The 24,533-nt window shown below is 39.4% G+C and overlaps 1 protein-coding gene across 3 annotated transcripts in view; it reads left to right on the top strand.

Moving 5' to 3' along the window:
* dctn2 (dynactin 2 (p50)) overlaps positions 1–24,043 on the top strand; it is a 48,607-nt gene extending 24,564 nt beyond the window's left edge. For all 3 annotated transcript variants that reach the window (XM_034166138.1, XM_034166136.1, XM_034166137.1), the window contains 12 exons: positions 347–443; positions 740–801; positions 2,528–2,626; positions 3,549–3,709; positions 9,976–10,126; positions 10,360–10,425; positions 13,563–13,601; positions 13,782–13,859; positions 15,285–15,356; positions 15,719–15,821; positions 21,970–22,061; positions 23,320–24,043. In XM_034166138.1, coding sequence (XP_034022029.1) covers positions 347–443; positions 740–801; positions 2,528–2,626; positions 3,549–3,709; positions 9,976–10,126; positions 10,360–10,425; positions 13,563–13,601; positions 13,782–13,859; positions 15,285–15,356; positions 15,719–15,821; positions 21,970–22,061; positions 23,320–23,406 — 1,107 coding nt within the window. In that variant the 3' untranslated portion in view covers positions 23,407–24,043. The remainder of the gene's footprint in view (positions 1–346; positions 444–739; positions 802–2,527; positions 2,627–3,548; positions 3,710–9,975; positions 10,127–10,359; positions 10,426–13,562; positions 13,602–13,781; positions 13,860–15,284; positions 15,357–15,718; positions 15,822–21,969; positions 22,062–23,319) is intronic.
* Positions 24,044–24,533: the final 490 nt, after the last annotated feature.

Raw genomic sequence — 24,533 nt, 5'->3', positions numbered from 1 at the left:
TCTGATCTTCTAAATGATATCAAGGTCATTTGGTCCAAATATTGTCTGTCAGACTATTGCAAATTTTCCTGATTAATGAAAAATTAATCTAATGGTTTTAATACCTGAAGGTGTCTGACTTTTTAATGCAATAATTCACCTGTTGAGTCAACCACATAATATACTGTTTAAATCATACTTATTTCCAAATCAGTGAACAAGTTTTTCCTCTCAAACCTTTAACATCTCAACATATTTCACATTTGGCTCAGTGTGTCTCATTTTTAAGTCTGTGCACCTTCATACTCTCGGATGCCTTTTTCTGTCTGTCTTAATCTCAAATTTCATCTTGGTGTTTGAATGACAGGAGGAGCTGTGCAGTGACAGCGTGGAGAGGATTGTGGTCAATCCCAACGCCGCCTATGACAAGTTCAAAGACAAGCACGTCAGCACCAAAGGACTTGGTCAGTTTATAAAGACTGATGAATCCCTTTATGTTTTCAAGGTAACACAGGAGGGTGTAATCGCCTTCAGCAACAATGAAGATTTAGGACATAAACACATTTTGTGACTGTTAAGCAGAACTATACAATATTACAAAGTCATTTATGCAAAGGTTTCCCATGGACATAACAAAATTGATCTTTTGGCAATCATTCCACCCCTAATATCACCCTGTGGTCAGACTGATCCCTGTATTGATAAATGTTTACATCGTTAATTTTCTTGTTTCCTAACAATCTCTTCCTGTTTTTCTCAGACTTTTCAGACAGAATCAGCAAAAGCAGACGAGTGGGATATGAGTCAGGAGAATATGAAATTGTGAGTCCAGTTTTTTTTTTTTTTTTTTTTTTTTTTTTTTTTAGCCCACTAAAATCCAGTACTTTACATTTTAAGAAGAAGAAAAAACCATATATTTCAAACCTCCACCAAAGCCCAAAGATGCTCTGCCCCCCTCCCCCCAAAAAACACCCCAAATCACAGTCTAATTCTTTTCAAGTTCCTGGATGTGCCCTTTTAATAATGTGTACACTAGGGTGGTCCCGAAAAACAAACCTTAACTTTTTCAAGGTGCTTCTTCATTTTTTGGTTCCTTTAGGGGAAAAAATAAATTGGGTGAAATTTCATTAGATTTGAAAAATAACCACTGCCGCCCAACCCCTGTTTTTTGTGACGTGCGAGTGAAATTTTTTGAGTTTTGGACTGGATGCATTAGTGCAAGTGGCCGATTTTGTTCCATTTGCCTCAGGTCACATTTTTTGAGGCATTGACCATCAACATGGACTTCTTCATCAAGGACCCCTCAGAGTGGGAGGACGACCTGTCATTCCAGTCTTCACAGCAGGTCCTGGATAGCATTGCTGCTGTCAATGATTTTGCTGAGTGCGGAGTTTTACTTATCCAGGATCACAATTAGATCCTAATGAAGGATGAACAGCAGCAACAACCTGCTGCAAGTTGTTGAGTGGCATTGACCTCAGTTCCCGGAGGCGAAGAAAATCTGAACCAAACTCCACTCCCCATGACTGTTTGTTTTCACCAAATAGGTGGACAGTGACATGTAATACTTTATCTCTCCTGTATGGTCAGTTAAAGGAGAAGCGATTGTTGTTTGTATTTAATTTGTGAACAGGTACATTACTATTGCCGGTGTTCTGTCGAGTGGAGGTGCATCGTCGAGATGAGGTTCCTCGCGTAACTGCATATGTGTGCACTGAAAAAAATTACTTGACGAAGTTTGGTTATTTTGATGGGCAAGTAAATGTATAAATTGTTCATCCAAACGTAGTAATGTATAAAATCTACTCACTATAAAACAATAAGTATCTTTAACCTGGAGTTAGCTAAAATATACATATCCATACATTTATGCTCCTAACGTAAAATACAGAAAATGTTTTACTTATTAGGCTATAAATACACCGAATACAATTAATAAAAAAAAAAAAACTTTGACGGAAAAAACAAAAAAAAAAAACACAATGCGCATGCGCAGTTGCACGTCGAGCGAGTTACATCATCTCCACATGTGCAGTTGCGCGAGGCACCTCATCTCGACGGGTGACGTCTTCAAGTCTGGGGTAGAGCGATATGCGCACACATGCACAGTAGCGCGACACACCTCATCTCGACGGGACACCGGTTTGCACTAATATGTTCAACCACTGCAATTTCCACCCCGCGTGTGGCAGTGGTTAGAATAGTCATATCGAAATAAAATTTTGCACAAAACATTTTCTCATCAAGATGAACAATTTTGTAGGGAAGCACCATAAAGTCATTTTTTGGCATACTGTAGAGGACCACCCTCATGTACACCCACGCTTTATAAATTATATTGTATATCGTGTCTGTTTTCATGGTTTTATGAACTTGATTCAGTTGGGGGGGTTTTATATGTATGTATGTATGTCTTTGTGATGCTGTTTGGGTTCGTGTGTAAGGTTGGGTGAAAGTATGAAATCACCCCTGTTCTGTCAGATTTTGCTGTAACATTGATGGATTCCTTCACACGCTGGGTTTATTTATTTGTTTGTTTTATTTGAAGTTGGGGGAAGGCTGTGGTGTGAAGGAAACACCCCAACAGAAGTACCAGCGACTGGTGAATGAGATTCAGGAACTGACGCAGGAGGTGGACGCCATTCAGGTGCACAAACACCAACACAAAAGCACATATTGAGGTGTCAGCAGTTCTACACATGCTGACCACAGAACTCTTTAATTATACAATTGTTCAGCCTTTATGCTGTCTGCTGCACTCAGCCAGTAGTTTTTGTTCTTCCTCTTGAGGTAGTTTTCCTTCACTGCTTGATGTTACTCCCATTTATGTATTAGGGAGACTTTAACTCTTTTCCTTCTTTTTGGAACAAATTCAGTTGCAAATGTTAACATTCATTTCACACATTTATATTGTAGAGGTGATATTCTAATTGAAGTTTAATGTGGTGTGGACACTGCAGTTTTAAATATCTTGACAGTAAATTTGAAATAAAGCTATTATCATTGTCATTTGTGATTCAGCCTGTGAATCTGCGGGTTTTCTAACAGCATATGTGAGTTATGAGTTAATGCAGGTCATGCTGGCAAGCTACACTGTAGGGAGCCACATGATTCTTTGATAAATTGTTTAAATTTAAACTTTGAACTGCCTCCATGGAGCAAAAGCCCTGCAACAAGTGACTTGTTCTCATTTGAGGCAGATTGTAGCGAGGGGAAAAAAGTAATGCATGATGGGTAAAAACATCAACCACCTAGATAGGAAAGAGATTAAATGAAAAGGGGATAGTTTAATCATGTTATCCCATCGTGTCACATAGAGATCAGACTGTGTAAGTAAATCAATGTTATAACTGATAACAGTGCAGTTACATCATAAAATCACATTTAGAAATGTCAGTATGAGTTTTATCTTCTTGCATGGAAAAAAAAAAAAATCAAATTACAGCCAGAATTTGTTCATAATAACATATGGTCTTATTTTAAAGTGTACATTGTTGCTTTATCAAAGCCAAATTGTTGCCTTTACATTCAAGAACTTTTTCGAAGGCTTCTTTGTTCTCTGTCTCCAGGCTGCCACAAAGGAAAGCAATGCCGAGGAGCGGCTGACACCTGTGGTACTTGCCCAGCAGGCAGCCCAGCTTAAACAGCAGCTGGTGTCATCTCATCTCGACTCACTGCTGGGGCCACAGGCACACATCAACCTGGCAGACCCAGACGGGGCTTTGGCCAGGTAAGCTAGAAGACAGTGGACAATAGATTCCAAGAAATCCAAGAAATTGCGGAAGAGGTGGACATCAGCACATTTTCAGCACATTCCACTGGGACAGAAAATTTGGCCATGAAAAAAGTTGCAGCAGCTGCTAATGGAGCAAAAGCGCCACCGTGTTGAAGTCTCACAGGACATGCTGTGACATGCACACCTCTTCCACAATTTCTTGGATAGTCACATGACTGAAAATCCACTGAAAGCCGTCTGAATCTTCCGAATGGTGGAAGAGGTGGGCATCATTTTTCGAAGTCCAGCATGTCCTGTGAGACTTCAACACGGAGGCGCGTTTGCTCCGTCAGCAGCTTTGTGCCGAAGCCATCGGCATGAATTTCGCTGCAACTCTTTTCATGGCCAAATCTTCTGTCACAGTGGAATGTGCCAAAAAAGTGCTGATGTCCACCTCTTCCGCAATTTCTCGGATAGTCACACGACGATCCCGCATCACCACAGCGTTCACTTTGGAAATGATCTGGTCATTTCAGCATGTTGATGGCCGCCCAGAGCGCGGCTTGCTCTCCACCGTTGTGCGGACGTCTTTAAACCGGTTGTACCGCTCCTTTTCTGTGTGATGCCCATAGGATTGTCACTGAAAGCCGTCTGAATAATCCGAATGGTTTCCACCTGGCTGTCGCCCAGTTTCTGGCCAAATTTGATGCAGTCGCGCTGCTCCAGTTGTTCCGCCATTTTCCTTGCAAAGAAAATCCGACGAGAGACTCCACCCATCCTCACACAAAGGCTGCTTACAAGCAAATGACGCAGTCGACAGGTGTGAAAAAATTCACGCATGCGCACGAAGGTTCAAGGTTGGCTCATGCAAGCACACGTGATTCAAATCCATCAGGTTTTTGAAAAAAAAAAAAAGGTTGGATACTTTTCTAACAGACCTCGTACCTTCCACTAATTGGATCATTCACGTGCATTCAGAGAATCAAGAGTTTGCAGTCATCGGGCTTGGCCAGTCAGGTGTCAGTAGAACAGTGACTGATGTTTGGGCTGGGATTCCCTGTGGATCCGGATTGAGAACTACTGCTTTGCCCTCTGAAATCCGATGGCACAGCCTGTCAAGTTGTGACAGTCACCAAAGGGAGGAAGTGGGCAAAACCAAGACATGGATTGAATCTGTATGAAATAGTGGAAATCAAAGTAAAGGAATAAATGTTACTGTGCCTGTTACTGTCCCCAAATGAAGAGCAAAATGATGGAACTGTTGTCAAATGTTTTCATAAACCTTGTAGTTATGTGTAAAAAGTTTTGTGAAGCACACGAGTTGATGGAAACATGACTGAGAAAGGGAGATGAAACCTGAAGCCTCCATTTAGAATTTTACATCATTTAACCATAAAATAAATATGCAAAACTGCAAAGAAATGCAGAACGGCAAGTGCAGTTGTTTTTAGTGTGCTTGAAACTGGTGATGCAAATTGTGTAGTTTTTACATAAAGGCTCACTAAATCTTTTACTCCTATCTAACTGTAAAACCCAACAAGTCAGTGAATGCACAGTTTTAAGGATTTTTGCATTGTATGTGGGGACTTAGAAACATTCTTCTGAACACAATAACTCAACAATGAATAGTTGTCACTTGAGTTTAGATCATATTGACCTTATTAGATTTTGGGGGAGTTCTGTTGATAAATTGGCACATTAATGAGGATTAAGTGATTGACCTTGAGACCACAGTAACTCAAACAATACTTAGTAGATGCACTGGGAGCAAGTCTTCACTGGCATGTTTAAAGGTTGAAATGCATAGAGGCGGAATGCCGCAGTGGTCACTCTTAGCCGTGCTGCCGAGTCCCTCGGCTAGCTGCTGTGCTCAGAGGTTGCTAAGCTAAAAGAGTTCCTTGCATGATATGCTGTGGCTGGATGCATTGATATACTGATATACCTGATATACCGAAGTCTTCCCCATGGTTCTGGTGTTACAAAAGCAAACAAAAATCACAAGATATTGTAATATCAAATTTTGATACTTGTAGAATCTTTTATCAGTTGTTATAATTTATTTATTTTTACATATGATGCATATCGAAGTATAGTGATGCGTATAAAGTCCCCACACTGCCCGCAGTTTCTGACTGCCAGGTCATCACTTCAAGATGAGCTTGTGGGAAGGCTGCCGGACTACTTTTGAGGTTCCCACATGTAAACAAGAAGACATCCAACATGGCATGAAGCCACACGCATGCATCAGTGAGAGGGTAAATAATCATGAAAATTCAGTAAGGTATATATTATATTCCATTTCTAAGGTGGAACTATGCTAGTATACTAAGGTATATCTAAAAAGGAAGAGTAAAATAGAAGAGTAGAGTCACTTAGGTGCCTGGTCTAGAGAACCAGGGATGGTAGGATGAATGGTAGGCCCAACTGAGAGAGACCACTGCAGATTCTGAGCAGTGGCGAGCGGTAGAGGATGGTAAAGCCCCTTTCACACCAGGGCCAATGTAGACTTGCGTACACTCTTAACCTGAATTAGTTGAGTTTACTAGAAAATTGCGTGGAAACCCGTTGCCTTAAACCGCTTTAGTTTTTACACAAGCTAAAACTAATCAGGTTAAGTTGTATTAACAAATCACAGTAGTAGTTGCTACTCAAAATCATTACTTCACATAAATGGTTTCTCATTGGTGTATAAAATAACTATTTTAAGTTAAACATACGTAAACATATAACAAATAACATAATAAACATTATTAATCAATAGTTAAAACAATTTCTTAATATAAGTAATGTCTTCTCTTGTAATTTAATTTACTCCATCTTTATTTTGAGATTATAATGCATTGTTTCAACAAAAGTGTATGGAAGGGAAGGAATTAAAGAATACTGTGGCGAGTGGTGTGGAAGAACAAGACGCTCTGAGCTTTTCTGCACTCTGCCGCAAGGAGGTGCCGTTTTATTTGCAACCCCAACAACACAGAAAATGGTGGAAAGCATCAAACGCAATACACTTTCCACTTATGGTGGCAACAGACACTTAACTAAACTTGACTAACTCAACTGAACTACTGAACACAATAAATCAGTAACACTAACCACACTGTTAAACTAACATGAAACACATTAACAACACTTAAAACTCTCAAAACCCTGTACTCCAATGATGCACTGCAGCATAACAGTTCACAGTCTTAGAAACCGGCCCGGCGATTGCTACAATACATTTAAATGTTCCAAAGACTTTTATTTAAAAAAAATATGACGAAGGAACACCTCATGAACACCTTGTCAACCAAAAGACAAGTAAAAACAGGAAAAAATGCATTAAAACTGTACTGTAAAAAATGTGACAAATGTTTACTAAAAAAAGGCAACAATCAATCAGTCAATCAATTTTTTTTATATAGCGCCAAATCACAACAAACAGTTGCCCCAAGGCGCTTTATATTGTAAGGCAAGGCCATACAATAATTATGTAAAACCCCAACAGTCAAAACGACCCCCTGTGAGCAAGCACTTGGCTACAGTGGGAAGGAAAACTCCCTTTTAACAGGAAGAAACCTCCAGCAGAACCAGGCTCAGGGAGGGGCAGTCTTCTGCTGGGACTGGTTGGGGCTGAGGGAGAGAACCAGGAAAAAGACATGCTGTGGAGGGGAGCAGAGATCGATCACTAATGATTAAATGCAGAGTGGTGCATACAGAGCAAAAGGAGAAAGAAACGGTGCATCATGGGAACCCCCCAGCAGTCTACGTCTATAGCAGCATAACTAAGGGATGGTTTAGGGTCACCTGATCCAGCCCTAACTATAAGCTTTAGCAAAAAGGAAAGTTTTAAGCCTAATCTTAAAAGTAGAGAGGGTGTCTGTCTCCCTGATCTGAATTGGGAGCTGGTTCCACAGTTGTAAGTTCTACAATTTTGTTTAAAAAGTATTTAATACATTAACTAAACCTAAACAAAAAAATTAAGTGAATGTTAAAAAAAGCAACAGTTGAAATGTGTTTGATTTAGTAATAGCACACCAAATGATGAGTTATATTGCCAAAAAATAACTTCAGTTTAGCTAACGTGTTCTCACTGGACCACTCTTTGGGCGAAACTAATTTCCAGAAACTTATCAACAAATAACTAACTTGAAGCCTACATTCCACTTTCTTTAAGTCAGTGTTTCTTTCAAAACCCACAGCCAAGTGTACACTGCGTACAGCGGAGAGAAAAAAAAGAAGCAGCAGCACTTAAACACTAAGCTATTTTCAATGAACCGTCTTTTGACCAGAAAGTTATGTGTTGCTCTCAAAATCCACAGTTTTGAATTGAGCACAGCAAGCCAGAGCAGAAGCAGCAGGATGAGTGGAGTCTTCACACTTGACATGGTTGCTAGGTAGAATTTAAAATGGGCCCCTCCCCTCCCTTACAGAAACTTGAGACAAAAAGTTAACTCTGCTTAACATGATCATTGCACCGAAAATTTCAGTTGAATAGTGCAATCAACTAATTTAGTTTAGTAATGAGAATGTTTTTTTACAAAACATGAAAGAATAATTAATGATAACTCGGAAATTTAAGTTAAAACAAAATCTGGGTTAAGAGTGTATTGCGGCGTACTGACGAAGCTGAGTTGAGCAGCTCTATGCCCAGTTTAAGCAGCTCTACATCGAGTTTTTGCTCCTTACACAGCAGTATGCTGAGGGCTGCGTGAGGTGGATGCAAAAAATTAAATACGTACGCAGTTTTTAAGCAAGTCTACACAACACTCCACAACTGTTTGTAAATCTACACAACACTGCATTACTGTACACTGAGCCTCTGCAGTTCTACATACCAGGGCGAAAAGTCCTTTTATCAGTACATACCTGGATTGATAGAGTTTAGTCATCCCGCTGGACTTTGCTGGCAGTGAAGCTTCAAAACCATAGAAGAAGAGATGAGGCCAAGCTTCCACGTTCAGAGGACATGTCCAGTGTCCGCTCCTCAGGGACCGATCGGCAATGAGAGGACATGTCCACTGTCCTCACGGCAGACGTGCACGTGGCCGCCAAAAGCAGCTCTGCTTTGCTTTTCTCCTCCTCTAGTTCTGTCACGATTGTGGCATGTTAATAGTCCATTAACTCCTGGAAATAACGTCTTCTGACTTTTTCCAGTGTATCAAATCCATCTTTGTGTTAGTCTGTAGCGTCTGGAGCTAAACGTTTCCCATCTGAGCGCAAGGTCTCTCTCTACCTTTCATGTACCGTTTTGAGAATGGAGCGCATTTCCTTCCACACTGTCAAAAAAAAGGCAGGAGTGGACAGCGAGGGTTACATACGTGGCAGTAAGCAACTGAAAGCAAGACTAGGAACACACAATCACATACAGAAACTACGCCAAAGCTGCGTAATTTTCCAGCATATTCCATAAGCATCACAACGCAACTGTATGGAAGCCCGGTGTTAAACGGGCTTTAGAGAGTTGCACGGTGGAGCTCCTGACGTGACACCTCACCCGTTGAGTTGAGCTTCCCCACCAAAGAAAACCCAGGAAGTTTTGTCTTACATAAAAATACAGTAATAAGTATCTTTTCAATTGGAAAAAAGCAAAGACTTGCACATACACGCTGTCTTTAAAGCAGAATATTTTCGTTGGATGATGGGGAGCTCAACTCGACAGAACACCGATCCTAGTATTGTTATACGATGCCCATGCAGGCGTAACGGCCTAGATGAATACAGGAATTATAACCTGTTAAGTCTTGGCTGGACATGAGTCAATTTACCGTAAGTGCATTTGGTATAAAAAGAGCCTACTAAAGAGTGACTATTGATATTCGAAATATTTCAGCAAATGTAAGTTGTACATTCAAGGATGTGTGCGTAATTAGATCAATAGCTTGTATTTATTTCTCCTACCATTTGCAGCATTTGTGTCAGCAAATATTGGTATGGATTTCACGAACAAGGCCTCTGGAGACGGAAGAGGATTATATAAGGTAGAGGATTACATGAGAAGCCATGGCGAGAATAGAAGCTTACTGTAGGGACATGTCAAATCACAAGTGAAAAGTTTGGAAGAAGGCTTAGGATGTCTGGAGAGAAAAACAGGCAGTGACACTGGCGAGAAAAAGTTTGCACAATTTCCTCTAACAACAAAAGATCCAAGCTCACCTTGAGTTTCTTGTTTGCAACAGAGTGTTAAAAACAAAGCAAAAAGTTAAAAAAGCAAAGAGAGGGGAGGAGTTCAGACATGGCAGCTCATAGGGGATGACATCAATGTTGAAATTATAATTCTGGTCTCTCTTTTCTCCTCTCAGGCGTCTGCTCACTCAGCTGGAGGTGGCCAAGGGCAGCCGCAGCAGCGCTGCAGGAGACAAGCAGGCAGCATCAGCTAAGGGCCCAGATGGAGTGGTACTATACGAGCTGCACAGCAGACCAGAGCAGGAAAAATTCAATGAGTCTGCCAAGGTAAAGCAGTAAGGAAGGTGGGGGCAGGCACGCATTGAAGGAATGTACTGTCAAAATGAACAAATGTTTCAGCAACACACACTGCGAGATGCGTTTTGTGTTCTGGCTCATGAGGAGTTTCAGAATGTTTGTTGCTATTAAAAGAGAAGAAAAGCCAGAAAGATGCATGGTGTTTGAATCTGGAAGGGATACTGTTGTCATTGGCAACCATGTGTGGTGTTCTTTCTCCATAGATGGCGGAGTTAGAAAAGCGCCTGGCTGAGCTGGAGAGCACTTTTGGCTCAGCATCAGACAAGCAGGTGTACACACTGTTTTTACCCTCGTATACTCTTTCGTATGTTTCTCTTTAATTCATATTCTTTTGTATTTCTTTGAAGTTACGGTAAGAATTTATCATTTCCTTTACAGTGTAACAGTGCACAAAGATAACTGTAAACATACACCTCCTCTGTTAACCAATAACAGAAGAAGGGGGGGGAAAGGAAAAAGGAAACATTGTTAGCTAACATGCCAAAAGCATAATGGATACATTTTTAGTGTGTAAATCTACCAGCGAGAGGACAAGTTTGGGGCAACCAAAAAAGAATAAAGTAGAGGACGATCTTCGTTTGCTACTCTCCACAGTGCGTCCCCACGTCAGCCCCTGTATGCGTCAAAGACCCAGACTCATTACTCACACTAAAAAGGTGAGACTAGATGAGCTTGAATATGTATAAAAGTTTATTATTTATGTTAAAATATTACTCACACTAAAAAGGTGAGACTAGATGAGCTTAAATATGTATAAAAGTTTAATTATTATTATTTATGTTAAAATGTTAGTCAAAGACATTTAAAAACAGAAATGTTAAACAATGTTTAAACTATGGCAAAAGGTAAGAATAGAAAGTTTTTAAAAATATTTAAAATGTTTGAAAATGGTGTAAAATGTGAGAAACAATAGAAAGTTATTTAAAAAATGTTTAAAATGGCTGTAAAAGGCTGTAAAATGTGTAAATGCATTATCAATTCCTTAAAAACACATAAATGTGTTTCTGTAAAAGAATAATTAGAAAAACAAAAAGACGTTGAAATTGTGTGTATGTTAGTCGGGGGGGCTATTCATTTGTTCTCTGAGGGGGAGCTCACTCTCCCACACTTTGAAAACCCCTGCTCTAGATGATGCTAAGTTATAAGAAAGACATCCTTACAGCTTACAATTTTTAAAAAACAATTTTCGAAGCTTATTCATAAAACATTGTTGGCACTTAAGCCTCTGAGTGTTTGTCTCATCTTTGACAGTTGTGTTATATGAGAGAGATCCTGTGTTTGGAAAAAAATTGCTATAAAATGAAACTTACACATATCGATAAACCCCGGCAGGAGAGCTGTAAATAAGATTTAAACACATCTTGCTGAAGTGTAAGAATGCATGCTGTCGTTATTAACGCATTCATGCTTTTTGTAATGACGAACAACTTCCAGTGCATTCAGAAAGTATTCACAGCACTTCACTTTTTCCACATTGTTACAGCCTTATTCCAAAATGGAGTAAATTTTTTTTTTTGTCCCTTAAAATCTACTCGCAACACCCACTAATCGCAACATGAAAGTGATTTTAGGAATTTTTTCAAATTTACTAAAAACAAAGAAATATGTTCTACATAGTTATTCACATCCTTTGCTCAATACTTTGTTGATGCACCTTTGGCAGCAATTACAGCCCCAAGGCTTATTGAATATGATGCCACAAGCTTGACGCACCTATCTTTGAGCAGTTTTGCGCATTCCTCTTTGCAGCACTTCTCCAGCTCCATCAGGTTGGATGGGGAGTGTCGATGCACAGCCATTTTCAGATCTCTCCAGAGATGTTCAGATTCAGGTCTGGGCTCTGGCTGGACCACTCAAGGACATTCACAGAGTTGTCCTGAAGCCACTTCTTTGATATCTTGGCTGTGTCCTTAGGGTCATTGTCCAGCTGAAAGATGAACCTTCTCCCCAGTCTGAGGTCAAGAGAGCTCTGGAGCAGGTTTTTATCCAGGATGTCTCTTTACTTTGCTGCGTTCATCGTTCCCTCAATCCTGACTAGTCTCCCAGTTCCTACTGCTGAAAAACATCCCTACAGTGAAGCATGGTGGTGGCAGCATCATGCTGTGGGGATGTTTTTGCCACTCTACCATACAGGCCTGATTGGTGGATTGCTGCAGAATGGTTGTCCTTCTGGAAGGTTCTCTTCTCTCAACAGAGGAATACTGGAGCGCTGACAGTGACCACCAGGTTCTTGGTTGCCTCCCTGGCTGAGGCCCTTCTCCCCTGAACTTCTTCCATTTATGGATGATGGAAGCCACTGAGCTCATTGAGATCTTCAAAACTGAAGAAATGTTTCTGTACCCTTCCCCAGATTTATGTCTCGAGACAATCCTGTCTGAAGTCTACAGACAATTCCTTTGACTTCATGCTTGGTTTGTGCTCTGACATGCACTGTCAACTGTGGGACCTTATATGTAGACAGGTGTGTGCCTTTCCAAATAATTTCCAGTCAACTGACTTTACCCCAGGTGGACTCCAGTTAAGCTGTAGAAACATCTCATAGATGATCAGTGGAAACGGGATGCACCTGAGCTCAGTGTTGAGACTGTGAATACGTAATTATGTACATGCGAATTCTTAGGGTTTTTTTTATTTTATTTTTAATAAATAATACATTTGCATTAAAATAAATACAACTTTTTGCACATTGTCATTGTGGTGTAGAAATTGGGGGGGATGAATTTCATCCATTTTGGAATAAGGCTATAACATAAAATGTAGAAAAGTGAAGTGCTGTGAATACTTCTTGGATGCACTGTATATCACTGCTCATGTTGTTGAATTAATATGAGCATTATTTACCTCTCACTCCATCCATGCTAAAGAAACTGACCTGTATTTTATTCTAAGACCGGTGCAATGTTGATATAAACTGGTATAGTAGCAGGAGATCGAGAACCAGTTCTAGTTACGAACCTTTTTAGTATATATTGAAATTCATCAGAATTATGTTCTTCAGATGTTACTACTTCCTGTTGTTTTTCTGACCATTCTGCATTGCAAAGGCTCATGCATCATGATGTCAAACTCTACTTATAGCAACAAGGAAAACTTCTGAGTTGATGCTGGAAACCTGTATAGGCCTCGAGTTGTCCATGCAGAAACGGGATCAGGAATCCATAAAGAATCAGGCTTATAAGCAGAATCAGTACCAGCATTGATAATTGTCAAATACCCAGACATTTTGTATTTCATTGCTACTTTGAGTGTATGGTGGATTTTTATCTGGAGTACAGATATCTCATTGATTTATTTATTTTAAAAATTGTTTCTTGCAAACAAAGCAATCATCAAAGATGAGTAGAGCACTCAGGATTGGTTGCTTAAAAAAAACCCTCTTGTTTTAATTTCTCACTTTGTGTTGCAGGGTCCTCTGACTGCTGGGTTACATGGAACTAGTTTGATGGTAAGTAGTCAGCTACATGCTTTCCACTCAGTTTAGCATCTGTGTCTGTTGCAAACTTTGTTTTGGCGTGCAGCCTGAGAGGTGGGTCATACGGCAAGGTTCATTGCCGGTGTTTGTTTTTATGTGCACGTGTTGTTTGCATTTACCTAATACATGTGTGCATGTTCTTGCTTGCATCAGGAGACCATAGAGGTCCTGCAGGCGAGGGTCAGTGCACTAGATTCCGCAACTCTGGATCAAGTAGAGGCCAGATTACAGGTAACTGATACCTGATACAGTGAGGCAAATGAAGCAGATTAAAAATGAAGAACTCGCTTTATTTCTTCAGACCCACATTAGCTCTTGTCACAGCAGTGATTCTTTCTATGTGCAGTGCACTAGAAAACCTTGTTGCACTATCACAGCAGTATGTCACAGAGTTTTATGCAAATGTCTTAGGCACTTGAAGTTACAAATTCTTGTTACACATCTCATAGCTTTCTAACTTGCCGTTTTGCAACACCAGTTTCATACCTTAAAAGCATCGGTAGGCAAGCACTTTTTTCTGCTGTTTAACTTTAGTTACATTAGTCTGTGATGATTAAAAAAATGAATCGCAACAACAAAGTGCCAGAATTGTTCTAACCTGGTGTCCTTTGCGACCTTTAGCTGAATAGCTCTTTTAATTAACTATTAACAGTTCAGTAAGCAGTTCTGTAAGATCAGTCCTCGTTCATTTTCATGAAATGTCTCTTACTTATTACCGGACTTGCATATTTTGTCCATGATGTCTCACTAACAGACATACCTGCCTCGGATGTGGCTTCTTCAAATTGTTTAAATGGTGGAACAGTTAGTGCAGCAGATAGCAGAATATTTACAGAGGAATCCTTCAAACGGTGATGCAAGCACCTAATTCGACACAAATACTCCTTAGGATTAGAGAAAAATGCGACCGTCTCGGCCGAGAGCAAGGAGGCAAAAAAAAAAAAGTTACTTACTAGCGTTATGTTAGATGTTACTCTTCTGAAAAAACAGAGTAGCCACTTCAATTTTCAGTAGGCGGCCAGGGAGGGGCCAATTGAAGAATTACACAGGGGTCAAATTTAAAAATGCTCCAGTCATATTGAAAACTGTACCACATTATTTGTCTGAAGCTAAAGATTCCAAAAAGGTATAATTTCAGCTATCTATGACTAAATGTTATGGGGTAAAAACGGCAAGAATGGTGACAAAGGTCAATTTCAGTTTGTACAGGGGTCAAAAGTTAGTTACTACAATTTTGGTAAAAAAATGATGCAAATTATTGGTTGAGCTAATAGGATAGTTTTGACTGTTGAGTGCTTGGTCTCCAAAATAAAGGTCAAACAGTGTCGATTGTTTGTTGAATGTTTTTACTCCATAACATTCATTCACAGATAGTCCAAACTGTACCTTTTTGGAATCTTTATGATCAGACAAATAATGTGCTTGCATCACCATTTGAAGGATTGTTTCAGGTATCTGCTGCACTAAGTTGTATAAAGTAAAGCATTGATTTATATTATCATTGTCAACATTTTTTCTATATGGAAAAAATTAAAAGGTGACATTGGATTAATTGTATATTAAGGCAACTTACTTTTAAGCATTTTTCAATGTAGTTGCATCTAATATAGTAGCACATGTTAATGTATGGGGGTTTATTTTTTTTTGTATATTTAGAGTGTTCTTGGGAAGATGAATGAGATTGCTAAACACAAAGCAGCCATTGAGGACGCGGATACACAAAACAAGGTGAGTAATTTAATTAATTTGTGCACCTTGTTGCTGTGCCTTTAAGTATTGTGATTGAAAACCACCACCTGGGGTCAAAAGCCAGATTGTTCTGTTCTCAGCAGCTGAAACACTGTTCGTCAGAAGTGATGCAAACTGCATCTGTTAGTCTCAGAGAAGCTGTCGTAAGTCTTGCACGCTCATTTTTACTTGAATGTTAATTTAGGGATGATTCAAATATTCTCCAGAGAAAGAGTCTGGCTTCTGGGTGTTGAACGAATCAGTGCAACATCATATTAAGATGACGGGGGCTTCCCTGGGCCTTGGAATGGTTTGAAGATGGGGGATGTTCTCACAAATGGACTTGTATGTTTGTCCATCAGGTGTCACAGCTTTACGACATGGTGCAGAAGTGGGATGCCATGGCCACTTCTGTACCTCAAGTGGTGCAGAGGCTCGTCGCCGTCAAAGACTTGCATGAACAAGGTAAGATGAGCCTTCTTTCTTCACTTGCGTTGAAAATCATGTTGCTTCTTGTAGTATTCTCTTCTGGTGTGTACGAGTGAATAAAATAGTCACTGATTTGGGAAACTCGCTCCGTGTTTATTCTCTAGACCTCCCATCAAATACCGAACTCTTCTGACACAGAATGAGGATAAAATGGCTGTTTTTTTTGTTTGTTTTTTATCAATTGAAGGTGACAAGCAATTTCACAAAAAGTGATATTGTACAACCCCTGGCAAAAATTATGGAATCACCGGCCTTGGAGGATGTTCATTCAGTTGTTTAATTTTGTAGAAAAAAAAGTAAATCACAGACATGACACAAAACTAAAGTCATTTCAAATGGCAACTTTCTGGCTTTAAGAAACACTATAAGAAATCAAGAAAAAAAATTGTGGCAGTCAGTAACGGTTACTTTTTAGACCAAGCAGAGGGAAAAAAATATGGACTCACTCATTTCCTTTTTATATGCAGACTAATGAGCAGATCTGATTTGATGCAGGTGTTAGTTTTGGGGATGAAAATTTACAGGGTGATTCCATAATTTATTCCTCAGAATTGAGTGATTCCATATTTTTCCCTCTGCTTGGTCTAAAAAGTAACAGTTACTGACTGCCACAATTATTTTTCCTAATTTCTTATAGTGTTTCTTAAAGCCAGAAAGTTGCCATTTGAAATGACTTGAGTTTTGTGTCATGTCTGTGATCTGCTTTTTTTTTTTTTTCTACAAAATTAAACAACTGAATGAACATCCTCCGAGGCCGGTGATTCCATAATTATTGCCAGGGGTTGTAGTAAATGAGCAAAATCTTGGTTCCAAACCAACCAAATTTAATGCCTCGCAGATGTGAAGAAATCATGAAAAACTGTGGTTATACAACTAAATGCTAGTTTAGTGATTCACAGGATTGCTAAAAAAGCAGTTTGAACATAATAGTTTTGAGTTTGTAGCATCAACAGCAGATACTACTATTATTAACACCCCCTTTTCTACTTTTTTTTACTAATAGCCCAATTTCATAGCCTTAAGAGTGTGCATATCATGAATGCTTGGTCTTGTTGGATTTGTGAGAATCTACTGGTACCTTGTTTCCCATGTAACAATAAGAAATATACTCAAAACCTGGTTTAATCTTTTTAGTCACATAGCACTACTATTAATCTGAACACTACTGTACAGCAAGTGATACTTCTCATCTTAATCTCCCTAAGTAACTGCTCGCTTGGCACAAAGTCATTCTAGCAGAACCAAAGTATCCTTCGGAGAGTACCAAAGACATCTAGCCTTCACTTTAGGTCACTGGTTACTGTCAAATTCTCATCACCATACACTAAACCTGGAAGCAACAGGATCCTGAAGACTTGGACCTTCACTGTCCTGCCAAGATATCAGCATCACCAAACACTGCTGTCTAGCTCTTCCCAGGTGTGTCTCAATCACAAAAGCCGAGTACCTAGAGACACTAACCCTGCTCCTTTAGCAGAGATAAAGTGATTCTCTCAACAGGTTTGATAGTTTCACTCCACTGATGACCAGGAAGTCATTGAACACCTGGATATGATCGCACAGTATAAATCTGTTTTGTTCTGGTCTTCTGCATTTTGGATTGTAATCAGTGTTTAAAATTTACATGTAATTGAGAGACAACTGCTGGATCAATGTCTCATGGCTTAAATGCAAATGTCCCAGTGTGCACAGTTGTCACTTAATCCAGGAACACTTATAAATGTGTTCCGTGGAAAGGCAGGACATGGAAGAAATTTGTAGTATTTGGAGGAAGATTGCTGACACGACCTCTGAAATGTGGGACCCGACGAGTACAGAAATTACATCTGGTGACAACGCTTTTGCAAATCTCTGCAGTTGCTGGGTAAATTATTTTCAGTAATTGTAAACAGATCCACATGGAGAAAGAGCTAGCTCTGATTCACAAGGAGTGAAACCAAGATTTATTGTCTCATACTGTCTGATTTTACCTGATAATAGCAAAGTGGAGCATTGTTAATTGGCCAATATTGCAAATGTAAAATTTCTTACGAAACAAATTCCAACACATCAAGTGAGAACTTTGATCATTTATGTCCTACTCTTTGGTGTGAAAGTTGAAAAGCCTTGAAATAACCAGAACAGAGATGTGCTGTGACCTTATCCTACACAGGGAGGGAATTTAAGTCGATAAAGAAGGGAAGGGGGAAGATGTGTGTATGTCCATGGAGGTGGAGAGTCTTATTAAAAGATTGACTATGTAGACCGTGCCAGAGCGCGACCCTGGTTCATGCGTTTGTGCAATATGCTAAGTAATGTTGAGTCTGAAAGATGTACATCCAAAATATCTGTGCATGAAGCTGACAACGAAGCCAAAAAAAAAAGGATTGAAGAGGATAAAGGAATTTGCCTAAACCGTGCATTTCCATTGTAATAAAGGGCGACCAAGAGATTGAAAGTGGTAATAGAATTAGACTCAATCTTGCAGTACTATTAAACAGCCCCTTGGGGGCAAAGATATGCATGATATATCGCATTATCATCTTTTTATTATGGAGCTCATGAAAGCGGCACCTTGGCAATAATGGATTATATCGATAATTCATCTGAGAGCTGAGAGGTCGTTTATCACCCTGCTTCCTCTTTGCACCAGTCTGTCACAGTCTGCAGCTAATGTCGTCCTCACTCAATAGTTTGTCCTGTGAAATTATTTTTCTTTTTTCCCCACCTGAGCTTTCTTCAACTTCTAAAGACAGACAAGTGAAAAGGTTTTTCAAGGCCTGTTTCTCCAGTTAGGACAGACTCCTTGTCTGGACCGTTGTGTAATGGGCCTTTCACACCGGAAGTGTCAAGGGCGTTAGAAGTGTTGCAGAACGGACTAAAAAGCATTATTTTCAGTGAGCCGAGCTAAAAGCGCTGCTTCACCGGGAGCACACCTTGCCACTTGTAGTCAAGCTGCCGCGGTCAAAGTTCAGCACAGTCCAACTTTCGCAGCTGTGACATAGCTTTGCGCTGTTCAATAGAACAGAGACCAAAACATGGAAAATGTCAGTGCAGAAACCACTGATCTGTATAAAACAGTTATATACAGATCAGTGACAGAAACTGCTCATTTATACACAGCAGTTTTCTGAAGAAAATCCTTGCAGATGTTTTTTTTTACCTCAAACTTAAATTCTGATTACTGTAAAAAAGGTTTCTTACAACACTTAGAACACTTGTAATTAAAATAGTAAAAAATACGATTCTTTAGAAACCTTTCTACGTCTGTAAATTAAAACCGACTTACCTTGTTTCATATGAGATGATTTCTTGTTTAACATACTTTGACATTTATTTTTAGAGATTTAAAATAGCATGGAAACACACTTTAAATAAATACATGTTTATTATAAATGCAGCAGATGATTTAACAATGACTACAGTGTGACTGTAAAGTAGGATTTCTTAATGTGACGTTAAACCTCATTTTTTTTAATTGAGTCATTACAACTTGTACTTAGGTCAGAATTTGTGATTTGTGCATTCCTTGGTAAAAAATTGTTATTCATACACTTGCAGAATGTTTGAGTGCAGTGTAGATATTATTTGAATCAAATTTGCCTCTAAATTGACACATAAATCGCCATTGGCTGAAGTCAGTGGAGGGCACTTCGGTTGGTGTCACTGGTTGGGATGTTCCGGGCAGTTTACTGAACTCGCTCACTGAAGTTCTATTAGTCTCGTCAAGAAACAGGTGGAATATGCCAGAAAGCTGCGCATGTTGGCAAAAGCCCCAAACGGAGGAACAAGGGAGAAAATATTTCCTTCCATAAATAAGTGGTTTTGGTTATTCTTGTCACTTTGTCCGTGACATTTGGTTGATAAACAGCTGCATGTTTCCTGTCCATGCCTGTGTCGTCCGAGGACACAGACACCACTCACACACAGAGATGTGCACACACACCACTGACTTTATGAATGAAAATCGGTCAATAAAGGATAATTGGGTAAAAATATATATATATGTTTCGTAATGGTTTTAGGAGCTGTGCTGTGCTGAAAACAGCAGCAGCAGCTCACTTCAGCACAGCTTAACAGCGCAGATCCGTGTAACTTTCAACACTAATATTTGGGAATGTTTGTCAGTAAGTTTAGTACTTTCCTGACATGACAATGGAATGTAAATAAATTTTACTGGCTCGATGTCCAGGTCAGAATGGCATTTTAACACATATTTTAAGTTTTTCCTGAGTGTGTCGAGTCGCGAATCCCCATTGAAAATGCATTAACATCCAGCAACTTTGTCAATATTTTGCCTGTTAGGAGGCGTCATGTTGCTGTGTATGAAGGGATATTCACGTTTAGTGGGCAGCATTGGGAGTGCGGACTCTAGTAGTCATATATATCCTCTTTGTTGGTGCCTCTGGCAGGGAATCTCAGAACGAGGCTCATCCCCCCCCCCCCCCCCAAAAAAAAAGTGACGTCACCCGCCTAACCGTGACTAAAACAAGGTTTTCTGTAGATGTTTTATGGTCTTTAGTGTTTCTTGAACTATCAAAAGAACACATTTTTTGATGTTTATTCATGCTATAAATAATCCGTCGGTATTTCTGTTCCCCTTTAAAGTCATGATTGTGCACAATGGGGCGGGGCTTCTTCTACCTGTGCAAATGCCTTTTGACAGAACTTTGACTTTCTGGACATTTTTCATGATCCATTCATTTAATGTTAAAATATAAAATGAAACTGCTTTTTAAAAAACAAAGTAATTGCTATTTATTTATTTTATTTTTTTTAAGTTTAACAAAATATTTTTAGAGATGCACACAAAAAAATTTTTAGAACATAGAGCAAAGAACATGCAGGGGTGTACTTAAAAAAACATTCAAAACATTCAATTAAAAATGAGAATACAGAGTGTCATACAAATTCAGGATGCCTGGCAGAAATGTAACTCCTCCATTTGCTCCAAACCTCTTCGAATTTGTCCGATTGTAATCTCCTGGAAAATGTAATTCGTTCCATTGTGAATAGTCCGTAAACAATCCTGTGCCAGTCCTCTAAAGATGGAGCGTGGGAGCTCATCCACTTTTTGGTGATTGCTTTACGGGCTGTAATTGCTGTTTAAAGAGCCTTTGTTTTATTTAGAAGTGTGGAAGCAGGTGTCTGTTTGCTGGACTCTCGGAACATTTAACCAGATGGTGTCTTCTGCAGCTTTGACCTCTGCTGGAGTTGTTGACACTTCTCTCCCATTTTGAAGAGCAGAGATGTTTTCTTCTGGCTGGACTTCATGGTGTTCAGCTCGTCACTGGAAGTTTTTGAAGTGTGTCTGAATTTTGGTTGCCTGCCCAGAAAATGTTCCTGACTGTGGGATAAATAAAAAATATTTCTTAAAACATAAAGAAACACTAAACAGTTTAAAAAAAAGAAAAGAAAAAAAAAAGCGCAAAATAAGTTATTTAAAGTTGAGCTTTTTGTGGTCTCAGCAGTAACAAAAAAGCTGTAGCTTTATTTGGTAAAAATAAAAATAGACTGAACCATTTACAAATTAAAGCATTCACTCAGCTTAACTGTGCTAAAAGGCTACACTAACGTTAGCCGAGCATTAAACCTTCAGCACTGCAGTAACATCACGTTTTATTTTTAAATTAGTCTCACCTCCGACTAAGCTGTAGAACTAAACTCCATTTGTCAAACTGGGTGTCTGTATACATCCAAAAGTGAGGAATTTTGGATTTAGTGGGTCTGCTCCATCACCATGGCTCTGTGTCTTCCTCTGCCCCAGAATCAGGCCTGAACTCCTGCTTCTCCATGCAGCTCTGCACGCTGTTGCGGTTTGATCAAAACCCACCAAGTCATCGGTCCTCAGCGTCACTCTGGAAAGTAGCTGAAAAAAGCTTTTCCCAGCAGGATGATGGGAAACTTGCTCTAATGCTGTTTTTTTTTTTTATATCTAAAGCTTTTTTGTGGTTCTACAGATGCAAATCCAAGATGGCGATCACTCAGCTTTCTCGGGCTTTGGAAAAAGTCAGTGTGATGTAGAAATCCCCCCCCCAAACGCATCTGATGCGCATTAACTGCCAACGTCTGGCGCGTGCGGTCTGAAAGGTTCAAAGGCACTGAAAGTGTCTGAGTAATGGTCATTTTTCTCCCCTTCTTGCAGCAATGCAGTTTGGCCAGCTGTTGACTCACCTGGACACCACTCAGCAGATGATCAACAACTCTCTGAAGGACAACAGCACCCTGCTCACACAGGTAGCCGCTTCACTCCTCAGACCCCCCCAACTACAGACTGCACATTCTTTAACTGGTGAATCCACTCGAAGCTGGACTCTTATAAGTCACTTCCTGCTTCTGGACATCACCTGCCCTGCATGTTTGACATGTAGCTGCTGCTGCAACCACAGCTGATTAGTCAGTTCTGACATTAACTAGCTCTTGATTGGCTCAGGACTCCTGACTTGGCAAAATAAAGTGCACAGATCTCCAGGAGCAGGGGTCAGTGACCTGTTGCAACATGAGCTGTTCATACTGCAGCTCAGTTCCAGTAATTCCAACAGTTTTTTTTTTAGACCATAATTATTGCAAACCTTGCAGAATAAAACTTTTCCTGCAGTGCTGAAGATCATTGTCATAAAATTGGCTTGGCATGATATTGTAATTTGTTTTAAATTATATGGTTTTACCATAAAACGCACAATTGTTTTATGTATCTGCTGTTAAATCAGCCACTGAATGAATGGGGGAAATTTGAAAACACTATGTGACTAGTTGAAAGTTGTACATACAGAATTGCTCCATTTCACTCATTTGCAGTGTCCTCTATTCAATTTTATTTTTACACTCAGTTCTGCTTAAGACTCAACATCAAGTCTGTCATCTCACTTCAAAGCTTTTACTTGAATGGACAAAGTTGTGGAGTTAAATAAATATGAAGTACTTTTCCGAAAACCTTGTTGGTGGCTGCCATACCTACAAATGAAAAACCAACAAGCTAATTTCATTCTTAATACTCATCTCATTACTTTCTAACAGCATTTGTCAGAGAGGAAGAAGGCTTGAGTGTGGACTATATTCACACAAAGTCTGTCTGCAGGTTTGTATTTTTTTTTTTTTTTGAGACATGGCAGTATTTGATTTTTAGAACAATCACTGAAATCAGATGAGTTTATTTCTGATGTACATTTGTGTGCAAGTCTCACTCACACACCTGCTCCTAATCAATGACCCATCCAGCAAGTGGCAGACAATATGGAGACAAATTGGTTTGTTTTTTGGATGGATGTGGTCCATCAGAGATTACCACATTTTAATGAGTTTGCCCTCATTTTATGTCTTTTAATTAGGTGAGTTACGTTAATTACCTCAAGGCTTTGGACTTGTTTAATCACACTGCATTTTACAGGGTGTGTATACACCTAAAACCAAGAAGAAGGCAAGCGTGTGCAGCTCAAACTGTTTTGATTGACTTTCTGTAGATTTGCTCACATTCTGGGTGTTACTCGTCTTCCAGGTGCAGCAGACGATGAAGGAAAACCTGGTGGCGGTAGAAGAAAACTTTGCTGCACTGGATCAGAGGATGAAGAAGCTCTCCAAATAAACTGTTGAATCTCGACCAGTCGACGACAGAACATGGACAGACAGAAGTGGGACAGGGAGCTCACGTCTTCCACTTCTGCCTTTTTCATAAAGTGGGATGTTAGAAATAAGGAAAGCTGAAATATCACAAAAATGAGACCAAATGTTCTTGTCCACCATCTTTTCTTCTTACTTTTTTCTCACATCACACAGAAAAACACAACTCATTTGTCCACATGTGTAATCGTGTCCTCTAAGAAACCGTTTGACTGGATTTTATAATTGTTAAATAAATTGTTCCCTTCGGTATCTGACACTATTCCTCAATTTTCACTGTACACATGGAGCAGTAACGTTTGCTTCATGATGCATTCAGGGCGTCGTCAACCGTGTACAAAAATATTGTCGTCTTGTGTTCAGGGAGGGGGGAACTCTGTAAATATGTCTGTACCTTATTGTTTGTTCACACTCAGTCACTTGTACCTATAAATATTACGACTGAGGCCACAGACAGACTTTTATTCTGCTTAAGTCAATGCTAACAAGACAACTGTACACCTCATCTGTGGTTATGGAAACCCATGAATAAAACAAAAACAAATGGTCCTGCTTCCTTCTTACACATTTGTCTGTGTGGCTACAACAAAAAGTTTAAATGTGCTGGAAGTAGTTCAGGTCTATCTGATCCCACTTGATCCAAAAGAGGTTTTTTTTGTATGTGTGTTTAACATCCTATGGCCTATAAAGCTCATACTTGTTTTATAGAAAATGTATAAACTGCCTCATTTATGAACACTAGGTGGCAGCAGAGTATGTTAAGCCTTAAACAGCAGTTCTGAACATGTTCCATGTCAAAGTATTAACTATCCAAAGATGATCTTGAACACAAGAGCCATTTTACACAGCATTCAGTCAAAAACCTGATTAGAAATGACTGCAGCTTTTTAACAATTATTCCCTTTTAAAATTATAAATGATTACCACATAATTTGAGCCAAAGTAGAAATCTTTCTTTTTTAAAGTATCAGTTTCTTTAATATGTACAGCATTTTCTAATCAAAGTGTTTCACAAAATGCAATTTGAAAGACTACAAATGAACTACAGCAATTAAAATGGAAATGGTACAAAAGTGTCTGTCAGTGATTGGT

This window comes from Thalassophryne amazonica, chromosome 3 (assembly GCF_902500255.1).
Source record: "Thalassophryne amazonica chromosome 3, fThaAma1.1, whole genome shotgun sequence".
NCBI lineage: Eukaryota > Metazoa > Chordata > Actinopteri > Batrachoidiformes > Batrachoididae > Thalassophryne > Thalassophryne amazonica.
Note: the sequence above shows the minus strand (reverse complement) of the source record. Positions and strands in the feature narration are given on the sequence as shown.